This window comes from Scomber japonicus, chromosome 8 (assembly GCF_027409825.1).
Source record: "Scomber japonicus isolate fScoJap1 chromosome 8, fScoJap1.pri, whole genome shotgun sequence".
In the NCBI taxonomy this organism is placed as follows: Eukaryota; Metazoa; Chordata; class Actinopteri; order Scombriformes; family Scombridae; genus Scomber; species Scomber japonicus.
In genome coordinates, this window is record NC_070585.1 from 8,881,236 (window position 1) to 8,905,494 (window position 24,259).

At 41.6% G+C, this 24,259-nt stretch overlaps 2 protein-coding genes across 4 annotated transcripts; both read right to left on the bottom strand.

Moving 5' to 3' along the window:
• Positions 1–253: 253 nt before the first annotated feature.
• syvn1 (synovial apoptosis inhibitor 1, synoviolin) lies at positions 254–9,045 on the bottom strand. The gene is made up of 16 exons (XM_053323948.1): positions 8,864–9,045; positions 6,355–6,506; positions 6,168–6,260; positions 5,915–6,067; positions 5,600–5,648; positions 5,243–5,346; positions 4,078–4,204; positions 3,857–3,956; positions 3,616–3,681; positions 3,089–3,205; positions 2,814–2,974; positions 2,469–2,615; positions 2,231–2,377; positions 1,678–1,861; positions 1,428–1,543; positions 254–1,317 (listed from the first exon to the last, which is right to left on the bottom strand). The coding sequence occupies exons 2-16, from the start codon at positions 6,484–6,486 to the stop codon at positions 1,115–1,117; spliced, it is 1,899 nt and encodes a 632-aa protein (XP_053179923.1). The 5' UTR covers positions 6,487–6,506; positions 8,864–9,045; the 3' UTR covers positions 254–1,114.
• A 1,906-nt stretch (positions 9,046–10,951) lies between these two features.
• smad5 (SMAD family member 5) lies at positions 10,952–21,287 on the bottom strand. 3 transcript variants are annotated; one of them, XM_053323952.1, is made up of 8 exons: positions 21,029–21,287; positions 20,532–20,706; positions 16,845–17,787; positions 14,968–15,273; positions 13,696–13,803; positions 12,579–12,800; positions 12,192–12,448; positions 10,952–12,094 (listed from the first exon to the last, which is right to left on the bottom strand). In XM_053323952.1, the coding sequence occupies exons 3-8, from the start codon at positions 17,245–17,247 to the stop codon at positions 11,951–11,953; spliced, it is 1,440 nt and encodes a 479-aa protein (XP_053179927.1). In that variant the 5' UTR covers positions 17,248–17,787; positions 20,532–20,706; positions 21,029–21,287; the 3' UTR covers positions 10,952–11,950. The 3 variants fall into 3 exon arrangements, with proteins under 3 accessions (XP_053179927.1, XP_053179926.1, XP_053179928.1); XM_053323951.1 differs by having other exon boundaries at positions 16,845–17,790; XM_053323953.1 differs by lacking the exon at positions 20,532–20,706 and having other exon boundaries at positions 16,845–17,790.
• Positions 21,288–24,259: the final 2,972 nt, after the last annotated feature.

The window sequence follows — 24,259 nt, forward strand, 5'->3', positions numbered from 1 at the left end:
TTAGCCGTTTCTTATTGAAACAGTTTGTATTCTTGAGGTCAAACAAACATGTTGGGTGCATTTCTTTTCATACAACCCAGATTTTTAAAATATTAAAAATCCTACACGCTTGCTTGCTAACAATTGCTTGGTGCGTTTACCCCAACAACTGATCAGTAGAATTGGCCATATTGGGATAATTCATCACATTTCTGGCTAAAAGAAAAGTTTTTAAGGTATTTTTTTGAATAAGAATAAGAATAATATTTTGAAGGGTTAATATTGAGTTTTTATTGTCACTGAAGCAAAACTCTCATAGTTTCTGAGCTCCACTTCAGCAGCATCACTTCAGTTGGAACACACAAACCATCATACGTGTCATTCCGCTGCCTTTTCAGTCAAACAGTTTATTCTGCATTATGTACAGATCATCCTATTAAAACTCTTTATACAGTATGTACACATTCAAATGAATCAGTATGTTACAACATCCGCAGTGGTAACATGTTGAGAAAGCGAGAAACAGAAGAAGAATTAACGAGAAAGAGAAAAAAAAAACAAACAAAAAGAAGCAGAAGCCAAAGTTGATCAACCTCCCTCGATTAGAATTCGCCGGATCAGGATGGCGATCCGTGTGCCGTGTAACAACGTCAACGTAGCGGCTGTGACCACCTTCATACCGGAGGCGGCTGAATTAAAGGAAAAAAAAAAATCACAGTGCAGGCAAGGAGCTTGATGACAGTAAGACTACAACACTAATCCAGACGTTTCTCTGACCAAATAACTCGCTCTGAAAGGAGACGTTCTTCTTCCACCTGATTCAACTTACAAACACCTGCAGTAACTTATTGCAGTAGTCATTCTGTGAGGAGGGGGAGGGGAGGGGGGGCAGCGGGAGGAAAAAATAAATTGTGCTATTGCTTTCTGACACAAACAGAGTCCAGATAAGCTGTAAAGAACCACGGCATCTCCCGGCAGCTTGAGTCCAACCCGACGCAGTCAGAAACCTGAGCCTGTGGAGGGGCGACAGCCACGAATGAGAGAGGCGATGACGAACCGAAGCGACCAGCTGACAACAGGTGATCCACGTCCAGAGTTCCTGTTGGTCCAGAGCGATATGTCCCAGAGTGGTGGATCAGTTGTCAGGAGGAGGGGGCGACGACGACGACGATTCCTCCAGTTTACGGAGGCGACGGCGCCTCAGCTCGGCGGCGTTGGGCTCTCCGTCCTCCTCCTCCTCCGCTCCTTCGTCCATCGCTTCTTTTCTGTCGGCGTCCGAGGAGGCAGAGGTGGAGTCGGCGGGCTGAGAGAGGACCGTCGCTTCACTCGCTTCATCAGCTGGAAACGGAAATGATCGAATCACGTTTAAAAAGGTTGCTGATTATGTACTTTTGTATTTTGGGTGAGAAAATGTAATTGCAGTTGAAGTGACTCCATCAGTTACTTACAGCTGGTGGCGTCCTTCTCCTGATGGGGACTCTCTGTGCTCCTACCAGCTGAGGAGGACGCAGCGGTGGGGGTCGTCCCGCTGGCTTCTCCAGAGCTAGCCTCACCCCTTGGAGGACTGTGGAGGAAACGGCACAAAAGACAAAAAGAGTATTCAACTGAATGTCACAATGTATCATAGAAAATATTAGAAAAGAGTTTAACAGCCTGGGTTTTAATGATTTTATTGCAGTGTAGAGAAGGTTCATTTACGTGAGAGTGGCAACGGTGCTGAGGTAGTGGTGGATGTTGAGCATGGCGGCGTCCAGCAGGGTGTGGATGTTTTGGAGACACTGGAGTCTGGCCTCGAGGCCCCGCCGGCCCTCTGCCTCCAGCTCCCTCAGCTCCTCCTCTGACAGACGGGACAGAGACGGAGGAGGAGGAGGCATCGACGACACTGAAGGAGAGAGAGGAGAGGCCTTGACTGACATGTTGACTCGGCTCATGTAAATGCCTGCTGAGCCTCGTCACTCTTGTAAGAAGATGTGACATTACACACTCAGAGTATGAAGATGAGAGATAGATGTCTAACAATATGTCAAGATTAAAGCAGGTGGAGTTAGAAATCTTGATTACATTTCATTTATTTCTTTTTAGGATGGACGTGGGTGACTAGATGATAACTTTTCTTTAATGTGCGCCTCTTCTCTTTCTACTTTTTGGTTACTACGGTAAAAATGTGCGTTGAGTTGCAAAAGCTTTCTTTTAGTCAAGAGACATTTGTCAATTAAGATTTAGTATGAACTGAAATACTACTAGTGCTCACCAAAAGGAGGAGGTGGTGGCATGGGCAGCCATGGTGCAGTGGGGAAGGGTGGAGGGGGGAAGGAGAAGGGGAATCCTGGGATCGTGGACCCTGGAGCAGCAGCTGCTGTCGCCGAGTCTGCAGTAGACGAGCTGGGCTGGCTGGTGCCTGATGGGAACAAACACACAACAACACTGTGACTACCTGGACACATGTCAAACACTCAGTGTCTCTGCAGGAGGGTCTGAGGTATCCTTACTGGCTGCCTGTGTAGCCTCTGTGCTGGTTTGTGGAGGGTCAGCAGCACCAGGAGCAGCGACTGCTGCAGCAGGAGGAGGCACTGCAGGGAACGGACCCCAGAAGGGGAAGATGCCAGGTGGGAAGCCAGGTAACATGCCTGGAGGCACTGGACAGGAAACAGAGCAAAACAGATCCTTACTAACACTGTAGAAAGGTCATTTAGCAGCAGGTGCTTCAAAACATTGCTACATGTAAGACTGTGTTCAGGAGGGGGGATGACTGATGTTCCTCTTAGCTTTTACTTTGGGTCTTCATACAGGTACATGGGGGTTTGTGTTTGTGTGCACTGTTCTTGGACTCTAACCGTTGGCAGGCGGGGCTGCGGGAGCGTTGGCGGGGGCTGCTGGAGCAGGGGGCGGAGCCTGTGCTGGGGCCGGAGTCTGATTGTTATTATTAGACGCCCGCAGGACGTCCATACGACAGGTGGGACAGGTCTGCTGCCTCTGGAACCAGGAGCGCAGGCAGCTGTGGGGGGACGAGGGGGGGGGCAGGTGAGATACTACAACAACATTTCAAACGTACTGCAATCTCACGTCACCTTCATGTTTGTTTGCAGTGTGCTCTGACGCTGCGTCTCACCTGGAGTGGAATATGTGATTACAGGGTAGTTTCTTGGCTCCTGTGACCATTTCCTCCCGACAGATGATGCAGACGTTGTCGGAGGCCTGCAGATCTTCAGGAGTAGCGTCTGGGTATCTGAGCATGACATTGACACAAGAAATAAGCTTATCAGCTCAGCTTTTATTCGGGCTTGTATCTTTACGTTCATCATCTGCCTGAATAAACACTAGCATGGCACTCCTTTATTCGGAATGCAGCCCTGACAGTTGAGCTCACGGACACAAAGTAACCTACTGAACAATATGTTTACACAGAGCTTAACACCTAAGATATGTTAGTGTATGTCAAATGATATGTTTTCTTATTATCCAAAATTTCCTTGGAATTTCAATGCCCTATGCATTTCAAACACATTTGAAAATCACTTCACATATAATCTAGAAATCTAATAAAATATGAATGAGATAAATGAATAAAATGAACCAGAGAATAAAAAATGTAATCTTTATAAATAGCAGAATCAGGAAATAGTTGAAATGACTCACAGTGTATTCATGTTGCGGATGGCTCTTCGAGACATTATAGCATCTGTTACAGCTTTCTTAAACTGCCTGAGAGGAAAGAAAAGCAACACAACACTCAAAACATGACTTAATTATATGATATGAATTCAATGTTAGTGCTGGAATATAACTTGAAATATGAAACATCATCAGGTTATTTAGAGCTTGGCTGCAGTAGCTGAAATAACAGCAGTGTTAAAAGGAAGCACAGGAAGCTGCTCACCTCATAGCCAGATACATGGGGCGGATAGCAAACAGGGGGAAGGTGTGGACCTTTATCATGATGGTCATAAAGGCAATGTACAGGAGCACTTTGATGAAACCTGGAATTAAAAAAAACAACACTTGAAGATGCCACATAGACACACGCATGTTGTACACATCTTGAGGAGAACAGGAAGTATTTCCTCTTTTCACATTTCCAACTGGAGCCGACTGGAGTACCTGTGAAGAGCTCGGTGTAGAGCATGTAGACGGCCTTGTTGTCCCAGGGGTTTTCACTCTGCAGGTCTACAGTGTGCAGGACGTACTTGATGAAGGTTGTCAGCACCATGGTCAGCAGGATGGCGTACTGAAGGGGTAAAGAAGTATGAAAAGGGTGGTTAAACATTGTGGTGAAGCAGTTAGAGGATGCAAAATAGTTCACCGGTTATTTAAATAGACAGCACTGTTCAGACTTTATGCTCGTGTTTTTAGACAATTTAGTTTAGTCTTTTATCTTTCTGTACTAGATGTAGATTCAAGTCAGGTTTATTACATCTGGGGTTGATAATCAGACTGATCTTTCATTGGTGAGTCAGGTTATTATTATTCCTGTGGCCTTGCTCAACTGAGTATGCAACTGTGAAGATTAAAATGTAACGACTCTTATCAAAGGCTGAAAAAGAAGGGATTTTGAACCCATGAAAAGGAAGAGTATGTGAAACTGACATTTCATACAAACATTTACCTAATTGTGAAATATAAAAGCACACATCCAAAAATGTGTTCGACCCCCTGAAAAGATCCCTCAGCTGTTTTTACAGTCATTCTCTTCAGTTCATTCATAATTTACACTCCTTAAATACCCCTTACATACTGTTCAGGGTCAAATTTGACTTGAGAGCTGTAAAACCACCATATACACATTTTGTTTAAGCTGGACGTTTCTTTTTTGTGCAGCTGATCATTTTTATTTATGCAAATGTGTTTATTTTTTAAAATCTCAAATCAGCATTAAGACATGTTATTGTATTGTATCATATTCTATAAAATGTTCTTCTGTACCATAAAACAGTGATTGTGAATGTCGTTTTTACATATTCAAACATCTGATGACTGATGGGGAAATTATGAATGTGAATTGGTGTAGAGACAATTTAAGAGTCCCAATATGAACAGTATGTAAAGGGTTAATGACATCTTATCATAATGATACCAAAAACATCATAACCAGACATGAACTAATCCTGATCATTTCACACTACAATACTACACTCAAAACTATAAGAATCAGCACATGAAACAAGAATTAGGCTGTTGAAATGACCACAGATGTGTCAAATCAGCATTTTTTTACAGTAAAAAAACCCACAGGGCTCATATTCAGCTTTATTCTGGTGTGACTCACCTCAAATCCAAAAACAAGCTGTACCGAGGCTCCTCGGGTAATGATGCTGTGACAGGCGTGGTTCACAAACAGAAAATCCAAGACAGCCAGCAGACCCATGAGAGCTGGAAGGAAATAAGACACAGATATTAAAGATATGTTTCCCCAAAAGGCTGAATTAGTGTGTGGGGCATCTGGCCTCATAAATACAGGCTACAAATTGCATACAGTTTTATTTAACCAACAGGCTTACTTTCAAAAAAGGTACAAGCAATGGCAAAGAAAGAACAATATGGGAGAAGAGTTCAGGAAAGATAAAGTAGGAAAAAAAAAAGCCAACTCAGAACTGTGGTGTCTTGGCTGATAGTGTGTACTCACATAATACTCTGAAGTGAAAAACCCAGGATATGTTTGGACTTCTCTCCATCTGACAGAAATATACATTAAAATGTTAACGGAAGCATTAAACAATCACTACACAACCTGCCACCCTTGTAACAGGATCTTCAAACTCAGGCTCAAACTGGAATTATCACTTTCAAAATGTCTCATAACAACACTGAGCTCTGGTATGCAACCTTTCAACCGCACGCCATCTGTCTCATCCTTTGTCCCGAGTTCCCTCTCTACCTTTTAAAACGACGTCCTGTATACGGATACGGCTGAAGGAAAGGATAATGCGTCATCACTCACAAAGTCCACCCGGTCCTCGGCCAGCCAGTGGAAGCACTTAAGGAAGAGGAGAAGTGTGAAGAGGGCGACGAAGCGGGGGGAGAAGTCGTCCCTGAACACGGTGAACGCCAGGCACGTCTCGGTCACCGCGTACCAGGAGCGCTCGATGAGGTGCTGGAGGCAGAGGGAGGCGACGGGTTAACGCACAGATCACATGTTGTCATGCGGCAAATGTTAAGTATGTTATGATGAGAGCAATAAAAATAAAAACTACCTCCATCTCTGCAGCTCTTAACTGTCCAAAAAACACCTTCCTCATGAACTTTCCCAGCAGAAACACCAACACAAAGGCCTGAATGTACAACACCTGAAAACCAGAATCAAAAACGCACATTTGAAATATTTAGACTTTAATATTCGGTACGAATCATTCAAACCAAAGTAAAGATCTGGACTTTTACCGCCATGCTGGGGCTACTCTTGGTGAGGTAGACCACGGTCGGGTAGAACTGGTGTTTGAGGATGTAAGCGTGCGCCACCACGGCCCCAGTCAGCGCCAAACTGGTGGCGGTCACCAAGGCTGCTCGCACCATCTTGGACTCGGCTACAGATGCTGTGGAAAGGAAACAGATGAAGCGGGTAACAAAAAAACAAAAAACAAACAAAAAAGAAGAACAGGTTAGTGAATGTGAAAGCTGACAAATCAAGCAGAGCGACATGCAAATAAGAAAGGGGGGTAGCACTTTGCTGGAAAGGGTTCATTTTTTATCTTCTCATGTATCACAGATGTGTGCAGTGAAGCAGTATTTTAAATTTATCTACAAATAATAAAACAAATAAACTTTTCCATGACAGGAAATGCCACACTGTGCTCACCAGCAGCCTGAAAACTACCCAACCATTCACCTCCTTTTTCTAGAAGCATGAAGCATTCAATTATAAACCAGTTCTGGCTGTTTAATGAGTGATCTCACCCCATCATGTGGATCCACTCTCTCAGTTTATAACCTCTCACCAAACCTCTCTAAACCTACTGGAGGTTATGCAAGACCTGGATTATGTAGTTAATGCTACCATGTTAGTATTTGCTCATTATTTAATGAATAATCACGATCATATTTTATGATAGTTGAGACTTTTGGGAACATTAGGATGTAGTAATGCTGCCCTGTTGTGTCTGAGCTTCTGTGTTTGTTTCATTTGTTTTTCAGTGACGAGGGTTTCTTTATAGCATGCATGGCTGCTCCTCGCTCTCTCAGGTTTAAATAAAAAGTAGAAAGTCGACCCTTTAAGGAACTGAAAACTATAGTTGAGCCGCAGCACAACGGCTGGAAGTTTCTTTCTGTGTCTGTTTTGCTAAGTTGTGAATGGAGGGTTATGTGTGAATTGAGTTAAAAAGGCACCAAATACAAATCAGGAGAATCAGCAACACTCCAGATTACACAACTACAAGCTTATATGCATAAAGTGCCAATTATCTGTCCTAATCAGTTAGGCCATTTCTGAGGCTGATATGCATTGTGTCATTTGTCCCTTGGAATAAAAGCAGACAAATATATCACATTTTACTTAATAAGAGGACACTAAATGCTGGATTTTAGGGTATTAATGTATGTCACCAATAGTAATGGCACTTTCTTAGTCTGGGTATATAATGTCCCATGTCTCAGACAACATGGACTGATGCAACTGTGGCTCAATTTGTGGTAATTTCTCTGAATTGAAAATGCAAAGCAGCATTTTCAAGACTCAGCTAATTGGCCCACGTGGAGGTCTACAGTGACAGGTGCTGTGAGGAGGAGAGCAGCACTTGTGGGAATAACAGTGAGAAGCGTTCCACTTCATCAGATCCACCTGTGCAATCTAATGCAATCCAACAGCTCTGCTACAAATTCTACATTTATGAAGCTTACACATTTCCATTTTTTCTGACATTGTCAAAAAGGTGATAATTCTGCTTTATGTTAGTTATTGAGGTCATAGTGGGTGATGATGGTGTATTAGTGCACATTTTATTGAAAGGTGTTTTCCACTCCATTAACATACATGAGGAGGGCAAAACACAATTCAATACCACCACTTAGTATGACCTGAAAAATAAACAAAGTACAACTTTCACCTTCTTGCCAATGTTAACAAAAACTGAAAATGTATAAACTTCATAAACATAGAATTTAAAGCAAAGCTGTTGTATTGGATTGAATTAGATTACACAGGTGATCCTAATGAAGAGGCTGGTGAGTGTACATTACCCATATTTATTCTCAAGTGTTAAATACACATTGGTTTGCCAACATGGAGTCTGTGGGGCTGTTTGAGTAAAACACACTGAACTGTGAAGGTGATCCAAAGTGTTGAGTTGGAGCCTTTATAAATGTCATATTTATATTTATCATTTCACTTCCAATGCAAGATATAACGTTGTATGAAAATCTACAGCTGACACAGTATTACATTTCGGCGCATATGGTTATCTAGTATTTGTTAAGCGTCACAAAAATTACAATGTGTCTAAATACCATGAATAATGTAATCTAGATAAAACGCATTAATGCACGTAAAAAGATCAAGATGTGACTGATTTTATGCTTGACTTTATTTCCTCCTGCACGGATGCTAAGCACTAAAGAGTACCCATGAACACTCCCATTCTTGCAGCTGCTCCATCACTTGCCTCCTAAACAACTTAATACATTATCTGACTCTTAAAATCTGAGCAAATACCAACATGACGCTCTTTTAGCTCCCTTAGCTCGCTAACCTTAAAGCTAATGTGTGCAAATTAACACTCAGAAAAAACGACGAACCGTATGACAACTTCCAAGCCAACACTGCAATTATAAGCTCCTAATGCACCACTAAATGACTTAAATATACCTGGAGAGACCTCCCTGAGTTAAAACAGGTAGCTAATTAGGTTAGTTAGCTTGCGTTAGCTTGTGTTAGCCGCCGTTACAGCTGTCAACTCACCGATTCGATGCCCGCGGAAGACTCGCTCGTCGGTCGGTTTTGACGGGTGTTTCCTTGCGTGCTACAAATCTTTATATTCTTCCCAGCTACTCCATTTGGTCCGTTTTAAGCAGCACTCTCTGAGATATCTTCTTATTCTCGCCCCTGCTCGTCTGGCTACGTGTTTATCTTTGGCTTGCTATGTGGGGAGCCACATCACTTCCGGCTCCTCAGGTAATTTTTACGCAAAGGGAATTTCAGGCATTATGTGACGTGTTGGCTGTTTTATCTGTGAGTTGGTTTGCTTCGGATAACAGTTAGAGGGACACTTGGGTTCATATATTTGTATATGCAGCTATTAATAAAGATAAACGATGTACAGAGCAATTTTTTATGTCGTATTTGTGAATGTGTGAATTTGTTGCCGGCATTTTAGGATGTTTACGGTAAACACCAACGTGGACCAATGGGAAGCTCTCAGGGTTAAAACGCTGCTCATACATCCAACTTGTAAATGATAAGAAATATATAATTGCCTACCTTTTTTCTTTTTTATTCGTTTATTATTACTTTTACCCTTTGTCCTGTTTCCACATTGACTGCATCAACACATTGAAAGTGAAATCATGTCCTTTATGTTATCTTTATTTCATTATGATGCCTAATTGTTGTCTTTTATTTTCTTAATGCCATACATGCTGTGAGTGATGCTTCCTATGAATTAAGTAATGGAAGAGAAAAAAAAGCTGTGTTAGAGACTTCAGGAACAATTCACAGATAAAATAATAGCAGTAGAAACTGGAATATACTAAAATATGCATTTAGGAACCATGGGAATTAATTATTTTACAAAAGAAGGTCAAGAAAATATTTTAAGTATAATTTTAAAAAATCTCTCTTATCTAAACACTGAAAAACTTGCTCCTGAGCTTCAGAGTAAGTAAAATCAATGAATGGAGACATGTGTTGTTTCCACTGGTGCTAAATATTGGAATGAGTTTTTAATTTAATATGTGCTTGGTAAGGGTCTGGGGACAATTTGTCATCAATAATGTAAATGAAGTTTCAAGATTATTCATTCAGATATTTATATTTATATTAATAGATCACGCCTGGATCTGGCTTAGCTCATCCTTGATCCAGATGTGGTTTGTAGAAACATTCTGTATTTTATATTTGGATTAATCACCTATTAGGTTTGGGTGTTAAAATGCATTTAAACTTCACAAATCAATAGAAACAGGAGAATAAATCATTCAAAATACACTTTAGTGAATATGAAAAACAATGATTTAGAGTTTCAGACATTAAAACAAAAACTAAACAATGCATCTCCTGTGAAATTCACTTTAGTGTAGACATCAGTGTGATAAACCCAAAACTGATTAACGCTACACTAAGCAGCTACTCATCTACGTTGTACCTGTGTATTTTATGCCTGTTACACAATAATGTAATCAGACATTTATCTTTAGTATTTGCCTCTTCCAGCTGAAACTGTTTCTTCCGGAGGGTGAGTGAGTGTTCAAATGCAACCGATCAATGTCTTAAATTATATGAAAAACGGTACATTTTAATTCTCCAAGCTTTAAGTTAAACACATAGAAGCTCTGGGCCTCACATCCTCAATTTTTAAATTATTCAATTTCATTTTTGTAATCTTGTCTGCTTGTGTTTTTATGGTTTGGTCAAGTCAACATTAGACATTTTAAATCCATGATCAGACATTTTTTTCCACTCATTATAACTGGTATATAAAGTTTAACATTGGACTAACATGTAACTGTGAGTTAATAGCATTATGTTAATTAGAAAAACCTATTCATTAAACACCAGGGTGTCGGAATGGAGCCGTACGTCAGTGACACACCGCAAATGTAAATGCAACAATTACATTCTTCAGAATCAGTCAGGCAAGAAAAAACAGAAGCTGAGCTGACTGGTGAGAAAAGAACCATGAAATCTCAAGAAGGAATTATGAAGACTTGGAAAAACTTTTAAATTCAACACATATATAAACTATTTACATATATTAAAAAGGTGTTTTCTGCTTGTTTGCATCTTGCCAGGTGAAAGCACCGACAGGCGCAGAGAATAATACAATCGCTGTTACCAAATAACTTGTTTATTTCACTGAGCTAATGAAGTCAATTATCTATCAACATAATGCCTTGGTACCCACGCCAAAATTTAATATGCCTCCACAAAATCCATGAGTGCACAATATTGTTAATACAGTGAGTATGGAAAATACAGTCATTCTTACTTGAACTCGAGAGTACAAACAAGAAATCAATAATGATGACGTCCATTGTCTGATTATATCATAAATGACTACTTCTATTGCAATAGATGTAACATTCACAATGTTGTTAGCTTATGGCGTGTTAAAACTTGTTCAGTGATTGATCTCCCATATCAAAAACTATCAGGTCGGCATACATCACTTTCTCCAAAAAAAAAAAAAAGAAAAAAAAAAAAAAGGCAGTAGCTCAGTGTTCATTTCTAGCAGTAGAGACTATAAAAAGAAAGCACTTGTTATATCTGAGCCTAATGGTAAACATAATCGTGTCTATATCATAATTGTAAATATCTGACATTGAGACAACATTGTAAGAAAAAGTGTTCAGTAAAATTCCAATTTATCTGTCGGACATAAAAGGCAGAGTAGTGACAGTTCTGCTTCATTAAAAACTACACAGAAATAAAATCATTTGAGAAAACAATAAAATTTGATGCAAAAAAAAAAAAAAAAAAAAAAATTAACATTTGACAATTCAAGCTTGACAATGGAGCCCTCGATATTTGCAGGTGTTTGTAGTATTTGTCAAGCAGTAGTGTGTCCATGTCGTTACTGCGACTTGGGGCGTTCCTGTTTCCTCTCTTTCTTCAGGTGTTTGCTTGCAAGGTCATTACTCTGTTACTGGATTCTGGCTGCTGCTGCTGCTGTTGCATTTCTCGCCAGGTTTCAATATCCCTTCCCAAAGTAAGTGTAAACAGTTCAGCCGTTAAGACCACCTTAAATTATAAAATCACTGAGGGGGGAGAAATAAAAAAAGAAAAGGAAAAAAAAAAAAAAGGATCTCCCGAGCTCCAACAAGTCCATCATTAGGACACAGAGGAGATTGGGTTGAGAGGTGAACCCATTTGTGTTAGCACCTTGTCCAGCCACTGAAGGGGCCCGTGCAGGTGCACCTCGATCCAGCAGGGGGTGCTGGTGACGTCCTGTCGGTGATACTCGGCTCCCCAGCCCTGTGAAGAGGCAGAGCATGTTAATAATTATGATATTTACCCCACATGTTTAATTGCTCAGGCTTCATTGTAGTTCATGACACCGTGTGACTCTCACCTTGACGAAGCTCATCCTGATGGTGCACATCTTGGTGAGCTCATAGACGGCCTCAAAGCCGTGGTTGACTGACTGGGCCAGAAGCTGAGCGAACTCCTGGTTGTTGAAGATCTTGAGGCTGCAGCCGCTGGGGATCTTGCAGACAGTGGTGGGGTGGAAGCCATGGTGGTAATTACAGTTACGGCTCTGGACAAAAATGCTGGTGTCGCTGAGGCACTCCGCGTACACCTCCCCTCCCACGTAGTACAGGTGCACTCCTGGTAAACACAGACAACTCACATCAGCGTATTCAAACCTCAGCTGCTGACATTTAGACTTTTTAAAGCCTAAAATAAAAAATGACTTCATCAGTCTGCCTCTCTCACTGTGTGACTGTGGGGGTCGTACCTTTGCCAATGTGTCGGCGGGTGTTCTCGATTGTGGAGTTGCGGTTGACGTTGGACAGCAGTCCGAGGCAGAAGCGGTTCTTGTTGTTTGAAGGGTCAGTGAAGCCATCCACGAGCACACTGGTTGACGAGGCGTGGTAAGCCTCACCTACGCGATTGTTGAGTTCATAGTAGACAATAGAGCACCAGTGGCTTGGCTCCTCATACTCCACTGGTTGCACATCTGGGAAACAGGTCAGACAAGAACAGCAGAGGTTGTCGTCAACATTTAGACAAACTCCTCCAGAGGCCTGAAGACATTGTTTGAGACGTCTCTTACAGACTAGTGTGGTTTTTACTTCAGAATATTTGAGGCAGACCTGAAAACATACAGTACAAACTGGTGGATGTTACCATCATCCTACACGTCTACTGTTCCTTATAATATACAATATGTTATACAATTCATATAACAGGAAAACTGTATGTAACATGTTGAAGTCATTGACAGTTAATAATTGAGAGTAAGTAGACAAACAATGTGACTGATGCAGCATTGGGAATAAAAACCCTTCATGGTCAATCTATATAGTTAATGACAGCTATAGTCTCTAACATCACTCATCATTATAAACATTTTTTATACAGTTAATTATTACAGCAGGTGATTCTAATTATCAATACATTTCTCATGTTATTACTAATCAGATATATGCAGACAGCCTCCAGACATTTTATTACTGCTGTGCCTTTTAGCTGTCAAACATCAGCTTTGCTAATATTTTTTTAAACACATGACAGCTTTAAAGTAAAGTACATTTTTTCAACCATTAGATGTGAAAATTACTGAATGTTTACAACAAGAGTAGCATAAAGAATCCTAGTATTTCATTCAATTCAATCAAACCACGGTGTTAGTGCAGTGGGAATGCCTCCACAGAATAAGATGGTCCTGACTGTTTTTGTAGCAAATAATAATAATAATAATAATAATAATAATAATAATAATAATAATAATAAGCAGAGCGTCCTGTGCAGAGTTTTGATAAACCTTCAAACTGGGCTATTTGCTGTCATTTCATTCATCAGTTGATTCCCTTTATTTTAAAAGCACACCCACAACAATACACTCCTCTCACCTCCTCTGGCCACGTTCGGGGGCACCAGGCTGCTGCTCGTTTCCATTGACTGGCTCTCCTGGCCCAGCTGCTCGTCAGGGGGCATGTAGGCTGGGGGTGGGGTGTCAGCTGGGACATTAAGAGAGCAGTTAGTGAAGATGAGACCAGTTGTTGCTGCTGCTGGTAAATGGCTTCTCGCGCATGCATACACAAGTCTCTCTAGATTCAAACAATCATCAGAGGATCTGCGCCGCACAAACGGTGTCACATTTCACATATCGCTCACTTGCTGAGCCACATGCTCACCCATTCCCGAAAGAGATGCAATATGAGCTTTTCGAGCCTGTATTGTGGCACACAGGGAAAAAAAAACAACGCACAAAACGCACACTTAGGTGGCAGTGGAAAAAAAAAAGTTGACGATTATGATGCCTTTGAGTTTAGACAATGGTGATCAGGGCTTTTGTGTGTAAATCCTAAAATCCTAAATTGCCATTAAAAACTATTTCTGCCTGACTGCCTACAGCCACCGGATGTGTCAGCAGATCTAGACGGGAGCAGAACAGAGCACTAGACACACACGCGCACACACACACACGCGCGCACACACACACACACACACAGCAGTCACATCATCACACATTCAAACACAAGTATCATCTCAACATTTTAAAAAGGTATTTCTCCAAAGACTGTTGAGCAGGACACAAAGTACTGTCTCTATTAATTGACGTTAATTCACATTGGATGTATGTGTGGTGTGTCTCCTGTTAGCCTCTCTGCTGCTCTGAGTTAGTGGCCTGACAGCAGCCAGAAGCCCTGGCTCTGGTGGACACTGCTTAGCTGGCATTTCCTTTGTTCTCATTGAGGGGTGTAGCTTGATTTGGATGAATATAATAAGTTGACCTGGTTAAAGTAAGAAGCTTGAAAACTGTTTGTCAGAAGGCACGAGGCACGTGGATGAGTTTGAAGCACAACTGGGGTTCATTGTGATATTTTATGATAGAATTTCTGTAGAAAAGTCACTAAGGCTTCAATCTATTTCACCCGAAACGTCCCTAACTGACTGTTGTAAATGAAAATGGACTCCCCTAGGACTCCTATCTGTAGATATCACTTTAAAACATGTTTCCTTACATTACACGACTCTACAAAACACAAATCACCAGAGACTAATGCTCATTATCTGTCAGTATGCTTCTTGTTGGCGACATGACAGAGACAATCCAGAGAAACACAATAGTTTGGCTTCCTGCCCAGGGTCAGGTATACAAGAGCGTGTGTGGCGCGTACCTGGGAGCTGGAATGGACTTGAGGGCCCCGAGCTGGCAGGAGAGTTGGGATAAGTACCGCTGCTGGCTGGGGAGGGAGGATAAGGAGAGTTGGGAGAAATTGGAAAAGAGCCGCCGCCACCGCCACCGCCGCCGCCCCCTCCACCGCCGGTGCAGCTGCCCCCACTGTGCGGCTGCTGGAAGGACTCTGGAAAGGTGGCATTCAGGGGCATGTGCGGCTCGTTGTGGGTGAGGTTGCGGAACTGTACCAGCAAGCTGTGCTGCGGGTTGAACTCGCTGTGCCGCGGTACCAGGACGGGAGGGAGCACTGCGTGGAAGAACAAATGGGAGAAGAGAGGAAAATGAATCAACATGAATCATTCAAAAAGGACAATCTGTTGTTTAGAGAACTAAATGACTCATTACATGAGGTATGTGGAACATGTTCAGCTCACACCTCTGAGCAGAAACCTGTAGAGCTTTCATTGGCTTAAATGCTTTTTCTTATTAATAATTTACTCTTTCCATTAACAAGGAAATGCAGTCAGTATCAGAGCGAAGCATTAGATGAGCACACAATGGAAAACTCACTTTATCACTTTAGAGCGCTGAACACACACAAATATGTACGCAAACAAAACATTATTTAAAAAATCTGACATGTTTATTGTTGTAGCATATTGAATACGACGGCTTTCCCCAACACCATTTTTATTTAATTTGATAAATAAAAATAAATTTAGTATGATAGTTTTTTTAACACCAATTAGATTTACTTATTTTTTATTTGTTAGTTAAATACAAACAATTTTGTACAACCGCTTTCCTGACACCAATTAGACAAGCTGTGACATATTATAAAATGCTGCACTGTCCGACACCACAAATCCAGCACTCATCACAAGCCTCTTCAGACCATGGTGAAGGTAAAGCCGCAGAGGTCGTTCAAATTTATTTTCATTTTCAACGCTTTAAAAAAAAAAGAGAGAGAAGAGAGAGTGCATTTCTCCAGCCTTGATTATTCTTCTACTAACTAACGTTAACCATCGTGGCTCCAAGGCTGCCCCCTTTCCAAAAACTTTCCAGCAAGCTTTGCTTTAAACGATACAACGTGCTGTCTCTCCTGACCGACATGTGATCCGCATCCTTGAGCCTGTCAATACAGAGCTAGCAGTCCTACACTAGCCCAGTGTCAGAGACTGTCCCCTCAGGGTCATCTGGGAGTGTATGGGATGTGCATGTGAGTGACAGAGAGAGAGATCGAGAGAGAAAGAGAAAGAAAGAAAGAAAGAAAGAGAGAGAGAGAGAGCGAGAGAGCGAGCGAGCGAGAGAGACTGGTGATGAGAAAGTGCTGGGAGTTTAGTCTGAGTGGTTTATGTATTTAGTGAGCCACTCTCTGATGCCACACCCCATCTGGAGTGCCTGAGGCATATAATCTAATAAGACTCCAAAAGAGCTAGTGATATTGATTTTCTGTAAAATGGAGGGGGCGGGTGGAACAGGCCCGTGTGATGACAGCCTCCTGACCTTTGTGGATTTGTTTACCAGCTCCACAGTTTGCTCTGAGCTCCAGCTTCAGGATGTACACAGCTCCACAGTAGTCAAATCAGTCCTGTTACTGCTCGCCAGTTATAAAAACAAATTCTGTGTTTAACAGCCAGTTCAAATTGACACACTTTGTAATGAATGAGCCTTTCAGAAGAAGTTTTTAATTATAAAAAGGTAGCATGAATACGAATGCTGTTTCATCTGGAGATTTAAATATAATTTGTTTAAATGGATCCTTGTTTTGTTTTTCAAAGAGGAATAATGTGTCAAATGTTGAGCTTACAGCAAAAAAAACCCCATGCAGTAAAGTCTTATTCTTTGTAACTGTCTGACTACAGAGCGAGTACCTACCAGGACTCTCCACCCGCTTGTAGTGATATGGGTTGATGCAGACCTCCTTCTGTTTGGAGCCAAATGGATACTCGCACACCTCCAGAGGCTTGAGCTCATGGTGGGACTGGAGGTCCGGCCAGCGCCACACTCTGCAGTAGATTACGTGAGGAAGACCTTTCCTGTGGGAGACCTGTAGCCGGCCGTCCAGCGATCTTGGAATGGTAACGCACTTGCTGGGCTGCCCGGGGCAGCTCAGAGCTTTCTCCAGGTCCTCCATGGCGCCTTTCTTCTTCTTCAGCTTTTTAACGAGAGCATCCACCGCCTTCTCGGCCCATTTCTCCTCCTCGTCTCCCTGCTTCCAGCCGAGCAGTCGTTTGACTGCCGGGCTCGTGAAGGAGAAGAGGCTGGACATGGAGGTCATGCTGGAGGCTGTAGTGTAAGTTAAAAAACAGATGAACTCTGTGGCGTCTGGTCTCTCCAGAGGGATCAGGAGAGTCTGCGAGTCCCTTACTGATGATCTCCAACTAGTGCTACTAGCTTAAAAAGGTGTATGAGCGTGTGGTCAACAATAGAAACCACTTGAGTGTGTGAATACGAGTGTGTGTGGGAGATGAGGGGTGGGGTAGGGGTGAGGAGAGGAGGCTTTGGCCTTGTCTGACCAAGGACAGGAAGCAGGGGAGGGAGGGGAGTCAGCAAGCAGGACGCAGCTGCTGCTGCTCAGGAAGGGCCCTGCAGCAAGCTGTCCGGAGTAGGGTCACCACCACTGATGGAGGGAGGGGGGTGCAGTCTGCAGGAGCTGAGATCAGGACTTCTGTCCAACAGACGGGCTGCAGCAGACCTCACCGGAGCAAAGTGACAGGCTCAGAAATAAAGAAGTGACCTCTTCTCAGCAGCTCCCGGCTCCTCTCCACCTTCACCTGGATCTTCAACTAACCGCCAGTCTGCGTTGTAGTCCACCGGCCTGCTATAACACAGAAAAGAGCAGAGTGATGATAAGTTCAGCAACTTGTTGTTCTGACATATATCTGTATGTTTATTATTTATTGGATGATTTAAAAACTTGCCAACCCCTTACTGACAAAAAAAGAGCATCAGTGTTGTGCTCTGACAAGTTGATCTACCCGGCAGTTTATAAAAAGGATAACAGTAATATGTTCAGCAGTGTCAAACTGAGGAAGAGACACTTTAAATATAATTAAAATGCCACTGAGTAGTAAAGTATGTTCTCTCCAGCTGCCAGCAACTGTAAAGACAACATTGATCAACGCAGACACTAGGACTATTTTCATAATGACTCCTGACACCATATGTTCAGTCAGTGTATTTATAGTGAGCAAAATGATGCTGAAGTGTGGGCTGAAACAACATTTTCACTTCCTTTGTTTGACCATGTGCGCGGAGGGGGAAAAAAGTGAGTGACGCAAAAAAAAGTGAGGATGCCAGCAGATATGTAAGCTGCACATACCAGGCTTACTTCTATGAAGTATGTGTTTTACACATCACATTTAAACATAAAAGAAAACCTGGCTCGACACCATCTGTAGATACAGTGATTAAGAACAAAAAACCTGCTGCCACACAAGAAAAACTTTAGAAAAAAATGTTAAAAGTTGTCTGCTTCTTTTGTTCATCTCACTTTTGATATCCATCAACCATTTCAGATCTTTCCAGCTTGTCACCTTCAAAATGAATATTAATACATGTTTTCTTATCATTCCTGTCGCTACTTGCCCCTGTTCTAACTTAGTCTTCCTACACTTGTGAAGCGAACCATACAGCGGAGTATAAGACTGTCCATACAACGCAGCTCCAGCAGACAGTCAGACACATGTAGCCTGCAGCAGCAGCAGCAGCTGTTTGGGGGCTTGTGAAACCGGCCCTAGTAGAAAAGGATGTGACCACAAAGAGCTGCTTCCTCCCTCATCCCATCTCTGGCCCGATCCCTCCCTTCCAGCACACAGCTGTCCAACAGCACTGCACCCACTTCCACGCTTCATTGTTCTACATGCACATGAAAGCGGAGGGAAACCTCCAAAAGTAGGACATGTAGGCACACACCAGACAATATCAGCCTATAAATGAGTGTTGAACAGAGTTTCTCTGACATTCACCAGACTGTATCAGCAGTTGTTTCCACAAAGCCTGATCAGTCAGAGAGCCAGACGCTGCTAGGCCTCTTTTAGACCAGATCAGCAGTGATTCATCAGTTTATTGTACAGGGTGAGCAACGACAACTAACACATCTCAACATTTGGACATTCCCGATCCAGCTGAGAGAGGCAGAAACACACTGTTTGATGAACATGTTTTAGATATAACTTGCCTGAGTGGACGACTACAAAAGCTGATTTGCATCTGGATGACTAACCCTTCAGATAGAGCCGATCATCTCTCCAAACTGATAACACTTCACACTGATAGCTCTTTGTGTTTTCACCATCAAAGGCTACCACTCAAATAAATCTTGGCCCAATTTACATTTTACAAAGTCTCCTGTTGAAGGGGGGGGTGTGGGTGCGGGGTGCTGAAGTACCCCCACTTACTGATCAATAAGAAAATGAACCTTAACCGTGATTAAAGAAGATTTGTGGCCCGTGTTACAATTACCACTGACTTTCCCTCTGAATTCCTGAGCATGAGGGTTTTAAAAACAAAGAGTATGACCAACATATTTTGCACAAAACAGTAACATACTGTCTCTAGGTTGACATACTGTATGATCACAGTCTTGCCAGTCACACATGCTCTGTTGGATAAGAAGAGGTTATTTATTTATACATTTCTCATGCACAAATTTGATATATTTTAACAGCGAAAGTCACAGGATACTTCCAACACATGATAACATGTTAAGAAACTGAATCACAGCCCTTTAGATGTAACTCTTTGACGCTCTTTCTAAAGCCTAAGCAATGTAAAGGAAAAGGAAACCAAATGTTGTAAACAATAAAAAAAAAATCATCTTAAAATAGCTTCACAGCCATAAGTTTATATCGCAGAGATAAACTAAGCGAAGTAATGCTATGCGGAGTAACACTGGCTAACACAAGAATAGCATTGACTTTACAGTGTGTGAAATGTGACTGAAATGCTTGACAAATGTGAAGTACAGGGAACAGACAATATGGAAGAGCGAGTCGGTGACTGGAGAGCACCCCCCGCCCCCCCCACCACCACCCAGAGAAAGAGTCAGTGATTCAAGAAAGACGCATCTAACGTTACATAAACCCCCAAAACAGCTGTAAAACATTACATTAACGCACCGTGACAATAGGCACAGTCATAATATAATACATCATGTCAGTGGTTTGGCTGAGCTCGGTATGTAAGCTCATGGAAGTTACCTCGAGATGTTGCTAACTAGCGTAGCAACCAGGACACAACTCACTCAGCTTCAAACTAAACCGTCCCGACGCTTCATAACAAATCACAGCCAAACAGTAACACTTTAACACGGCCATTCATCTTTTTTAAATAGACTTTTGAAAGCGTTCCGCCTGCTAACAGCTACTTCTCCCTTCTTCTTCCTCCCCTCTTCTTTCCTCCATTCCCGAAACTTTTTGAACTTCTCACAACTGACGCTAAGCTAAGCTAGCCGCTAGCCCCAGCCCCAGGACCCTGCGGATGAAGCTCGCTGTAGTTTCCCAACTCTACGCTTATTAAAAAACAGCCTGTCGGATAAGCAGTCCGTTTTAAGTCACCCACCTTTTTAGCAACGGTCACAAGACATCGCACTCGTTTTTTTTGAAGCCGTCAAGCATTTACTTCCCACTTTCTGACGGATTTTCTCTCGGTTTTCCGCCGCTTCTCCCCATGCCATGTCCTACAGATCCCGGAGACAAGTACACTGGAAAGGCGGAGTGCGTATCACTCCGCCGCCCTGACAAAATAGTGCATAATTTGGCGTTGCAGCTGGAGGGATTTCATGAGTCGATGCACCAAAATACCACTATTACGTTAAATATAACATGCTTTTTATGTGCGGTTAAAAGAGCACATGTATGCTTAAAAATCCCACAATTTCTTCGCTTTCCTTGCGCACAGCTCGGAGTGAACAAACTTTTCCTCCCATCTTTAATAGTCACAGCTAATTATTACTATCATAAACGGCACATGTAAAAGCAGCATATATTAAAATAAGCATAATATCTGGTGTGTTTTTGAACGTGTGTGGTGTTTCCGTGTGAAGTTTGAATTCTTACGGTGGTCGTGCTGCGGCTCTGGGACGTCTCACTAGTTGCTGGCTCCACTCAGTCTGGAGCTCTGCGGTCTGTTCTGCATTGTTGTCCTTTGTCGTCCGCTGCTCGGTGCTCCGACAGTGCCCACGTTGTTAATTGATTTCACTTGAATTACTCTAACTGCTAATCGCTACTCCACACACCCATTTCCGTAGATGAGCCGCTGCTGCCACTCTCCCACTTGATAAGTGTCCGGAGAGCGGATTCTTCATTCAGTCCTCAAGAGTCCACACACGACAGAGTCCATATTCAACCGCTAGTGGGCGACATGCACTCAGTTTAGGACTGTAAATATACATGATTTATTTATCTTTTTAATGCACGTACATCTCAATTTCACTACTAGGTTTGGGGCAAATTAAAGCTCACTTCCACTCAAAAATATGTTGTTCTTCTTGTTTCTCTGATTTAATGTCTGAGTCTCACTGTTCAGAGTTTGACACTAAAAGGCTGTTTTTATATTTATCTACTGAAAGTGGAAAGTTTCTCTGTGATCATTGAAAATCTTTACAATTTGAAAGGGGTGGACATACATCACAACTAGTTTGCAGCCAATCTTGGTCCAGTATTCAAGAGATTTAACTTTACAATGAAGTAGAAGACATCTTTTCTTTAGCAGGTAAACTTCTGAAATGAACAATATTTACGTTTCTTATAGATGCTGCATTCTTAATGAGAGAGAGTGGATGTGACTGGATAATTGAACTTTAATAAGCATCTTCAAATATGTTTGGAGGGGATTTTTAAGGTTAATAAAACTATTCTTTCATTCCTTCCTTGAAGTGTTTGCCTGTAGCATTGGTGGTAAAGTTACAAAACCAGAAAAGGAAAAATGAAGAGGAGGTCCGCACACTGTTGACCTCCTAAATAAAATCGACTTTATTCTCTTATGGCCTGAGGAAGGTCCTGTAGACTAAAACGTTGCCATGCTTGCATAAGAGAATTAAGACGATTTATTTGGGAGCTCAACGGTATGTGGACCTGCTCCTCTTTTTCAGTTATTAAACCAGATGTTTATTTAAAGAGGACGAAGCTATCATTAAGATAAATTAATACATGTTCAACAAGGTGGTGTGTTTCTTGCCTTGAGACACTCTTAGTTAACAGTAAAAAATCCCTCTAGAACAAATTGTTACATGTAAGGTCCCCATAAAACCACACACAAATTCCTGTTTAATACAACATACTCTTCATACTTTAAAAATTTTCTGTGCTATTTCAAAACTTTCAAGAATCCAAATTGTATTCTCACAAGCTTTCCAGACCTGTGTAGAAACTTTGAGGACCTGTTATTGTTTAACAGTGGATACAAATGACCAATTACTTAAGCGGATGTACTGTTTAGGCTGAGATTTAAAGGGAAGAACTGATGCATTGGCGTAATTGTTCATAATTATACACACGGAGCATGTGTCACCTCTCCTAGGTCGACTGATTGTATAATACTCACTACATAAATTACAGAGAGAGATTACACAAGATGACATAAGTGCCAGTTTATTTTGAAGTTGGATTCACTGTCATCAAACGAAACCCAAAAGTGCTACATGCAAAAAAAAAACATCACATCCTGTTGTATTAACCCTTTAATCACACTTACACCAGGGCAGGATTTGGTCCTTGGCATGAGAGGGAAATGTTTACACTTTGTGCTCAATTTTCTTACAACTTCTCCTCACTGTCTCCATCAATAAATCATCTGAAGACAGAAATCATGTGTTCAAATAGGGCCAGCAGAGGAATTGATTAGATGCTGTATTTATAGCAATACAACACAAGAGGTTGTGACAGCCCCATTGCCACGATGTTGCTGCAATGCAGTTTACACTGACCTTGATTAAATATTCACAATAAACAGACATAGTGACTCAGAGGCAAAGCTGGAAATGCACTCATATATATACACACTCATGTCTCCAAATGCAAAAAAAGGGGGAAACAACAACAAAAACTCAAACCCTGGTATCAAGAAACCACATGTTTTGCCTCCTGATGTACAAAAATAAATGCTCATCCCTCTTGTAATGGTAAAATATGCCATGACGATGCAGATATGCAAAGACAACTTTTATTTACAGAGAAGTACAAGCTGCAAATGAGACACACATCATCTTGTAAAGCTATTCACTCTCTATAGTTGCAAACTTTTTTAAAATACATGTCCAAAAAAAAAAAAAATCACACACAATCCAGCCAACATGTTCATAGTATTCATATGTACGGTTTCTTTTTAAGATAGAAACCATCAAGTTACATGCATTCATATTGTTGTTTTTAAATTGTTGTATTTAGTGCTCATTGCCACTTCAGAAAGGCTGAGATAGTCTGTAGCTGTAACTTATGTATGGAACTTTTATTTTGAAAGGTTTGACTATATTTGATTTTGTCTTCATTTTTGGTGCCACATTAGTGTGACATTTACTTGAGATCAAGCAGGTTACAAAGCTTTTAATTGAGTGCTAAAAATGTGTCGAGTTTCATATTTTCTTTTTCTAATCACTTCAACAAAAACAGAAATATGAGATTTATCACCTCTTGTTCACCGAGAAGAAATGAGTAACACTTTAATGAACTGGCTCGGAGGTTGAGTCACTGTTGCATTTTAACTGTAGAGCAGCTGAAGGGTTTCTGATTAACAAAAAGCCCTTTCCTTGAAGAAACGAGAAAAAGTGAGTCAAGTCCAATGAGGGGCCACTGTGGATGTGAAGAGGGTTTTAAGAAGAAAAGCCTATTTTAATGCTGGCCTGCTGCTGGAGTTTGTTTGTGGTTTTTATAAAAGAAAGGAAAAAAATGTGTCTGTGCTCTTTATGTGAGTCAGAAAGTCCTGCATGTTCAGTTATTTTAAATCAATTTGTCAGTTTCCTTCAACAAACTTGATTTTTTAAAACTTTATTGTATATGTAACGCTGGTGAGACCTTTTGCATCATTTTATCAGTTTCTTTTTTTTTTTTTAAACTTGCTTGACAGCCATAAACCACATGCATGCTTTCCAAAGCTGAAATTCAACTGTGCCTTTAAGCAGGTTTATACATTCAACATGATTTAAGGAGGTTTCAGTGGTTGTTTGTCCTCAATGCATTCAGATATCATACAAAGCGAACAGAAACGAGTTACTTGAAGTGTCTTCCATAAAAACCTGAACAATGTAAATCAATCGCTTTGGTGGATAAGTTGACAGCGTTGTCCATTCTGAG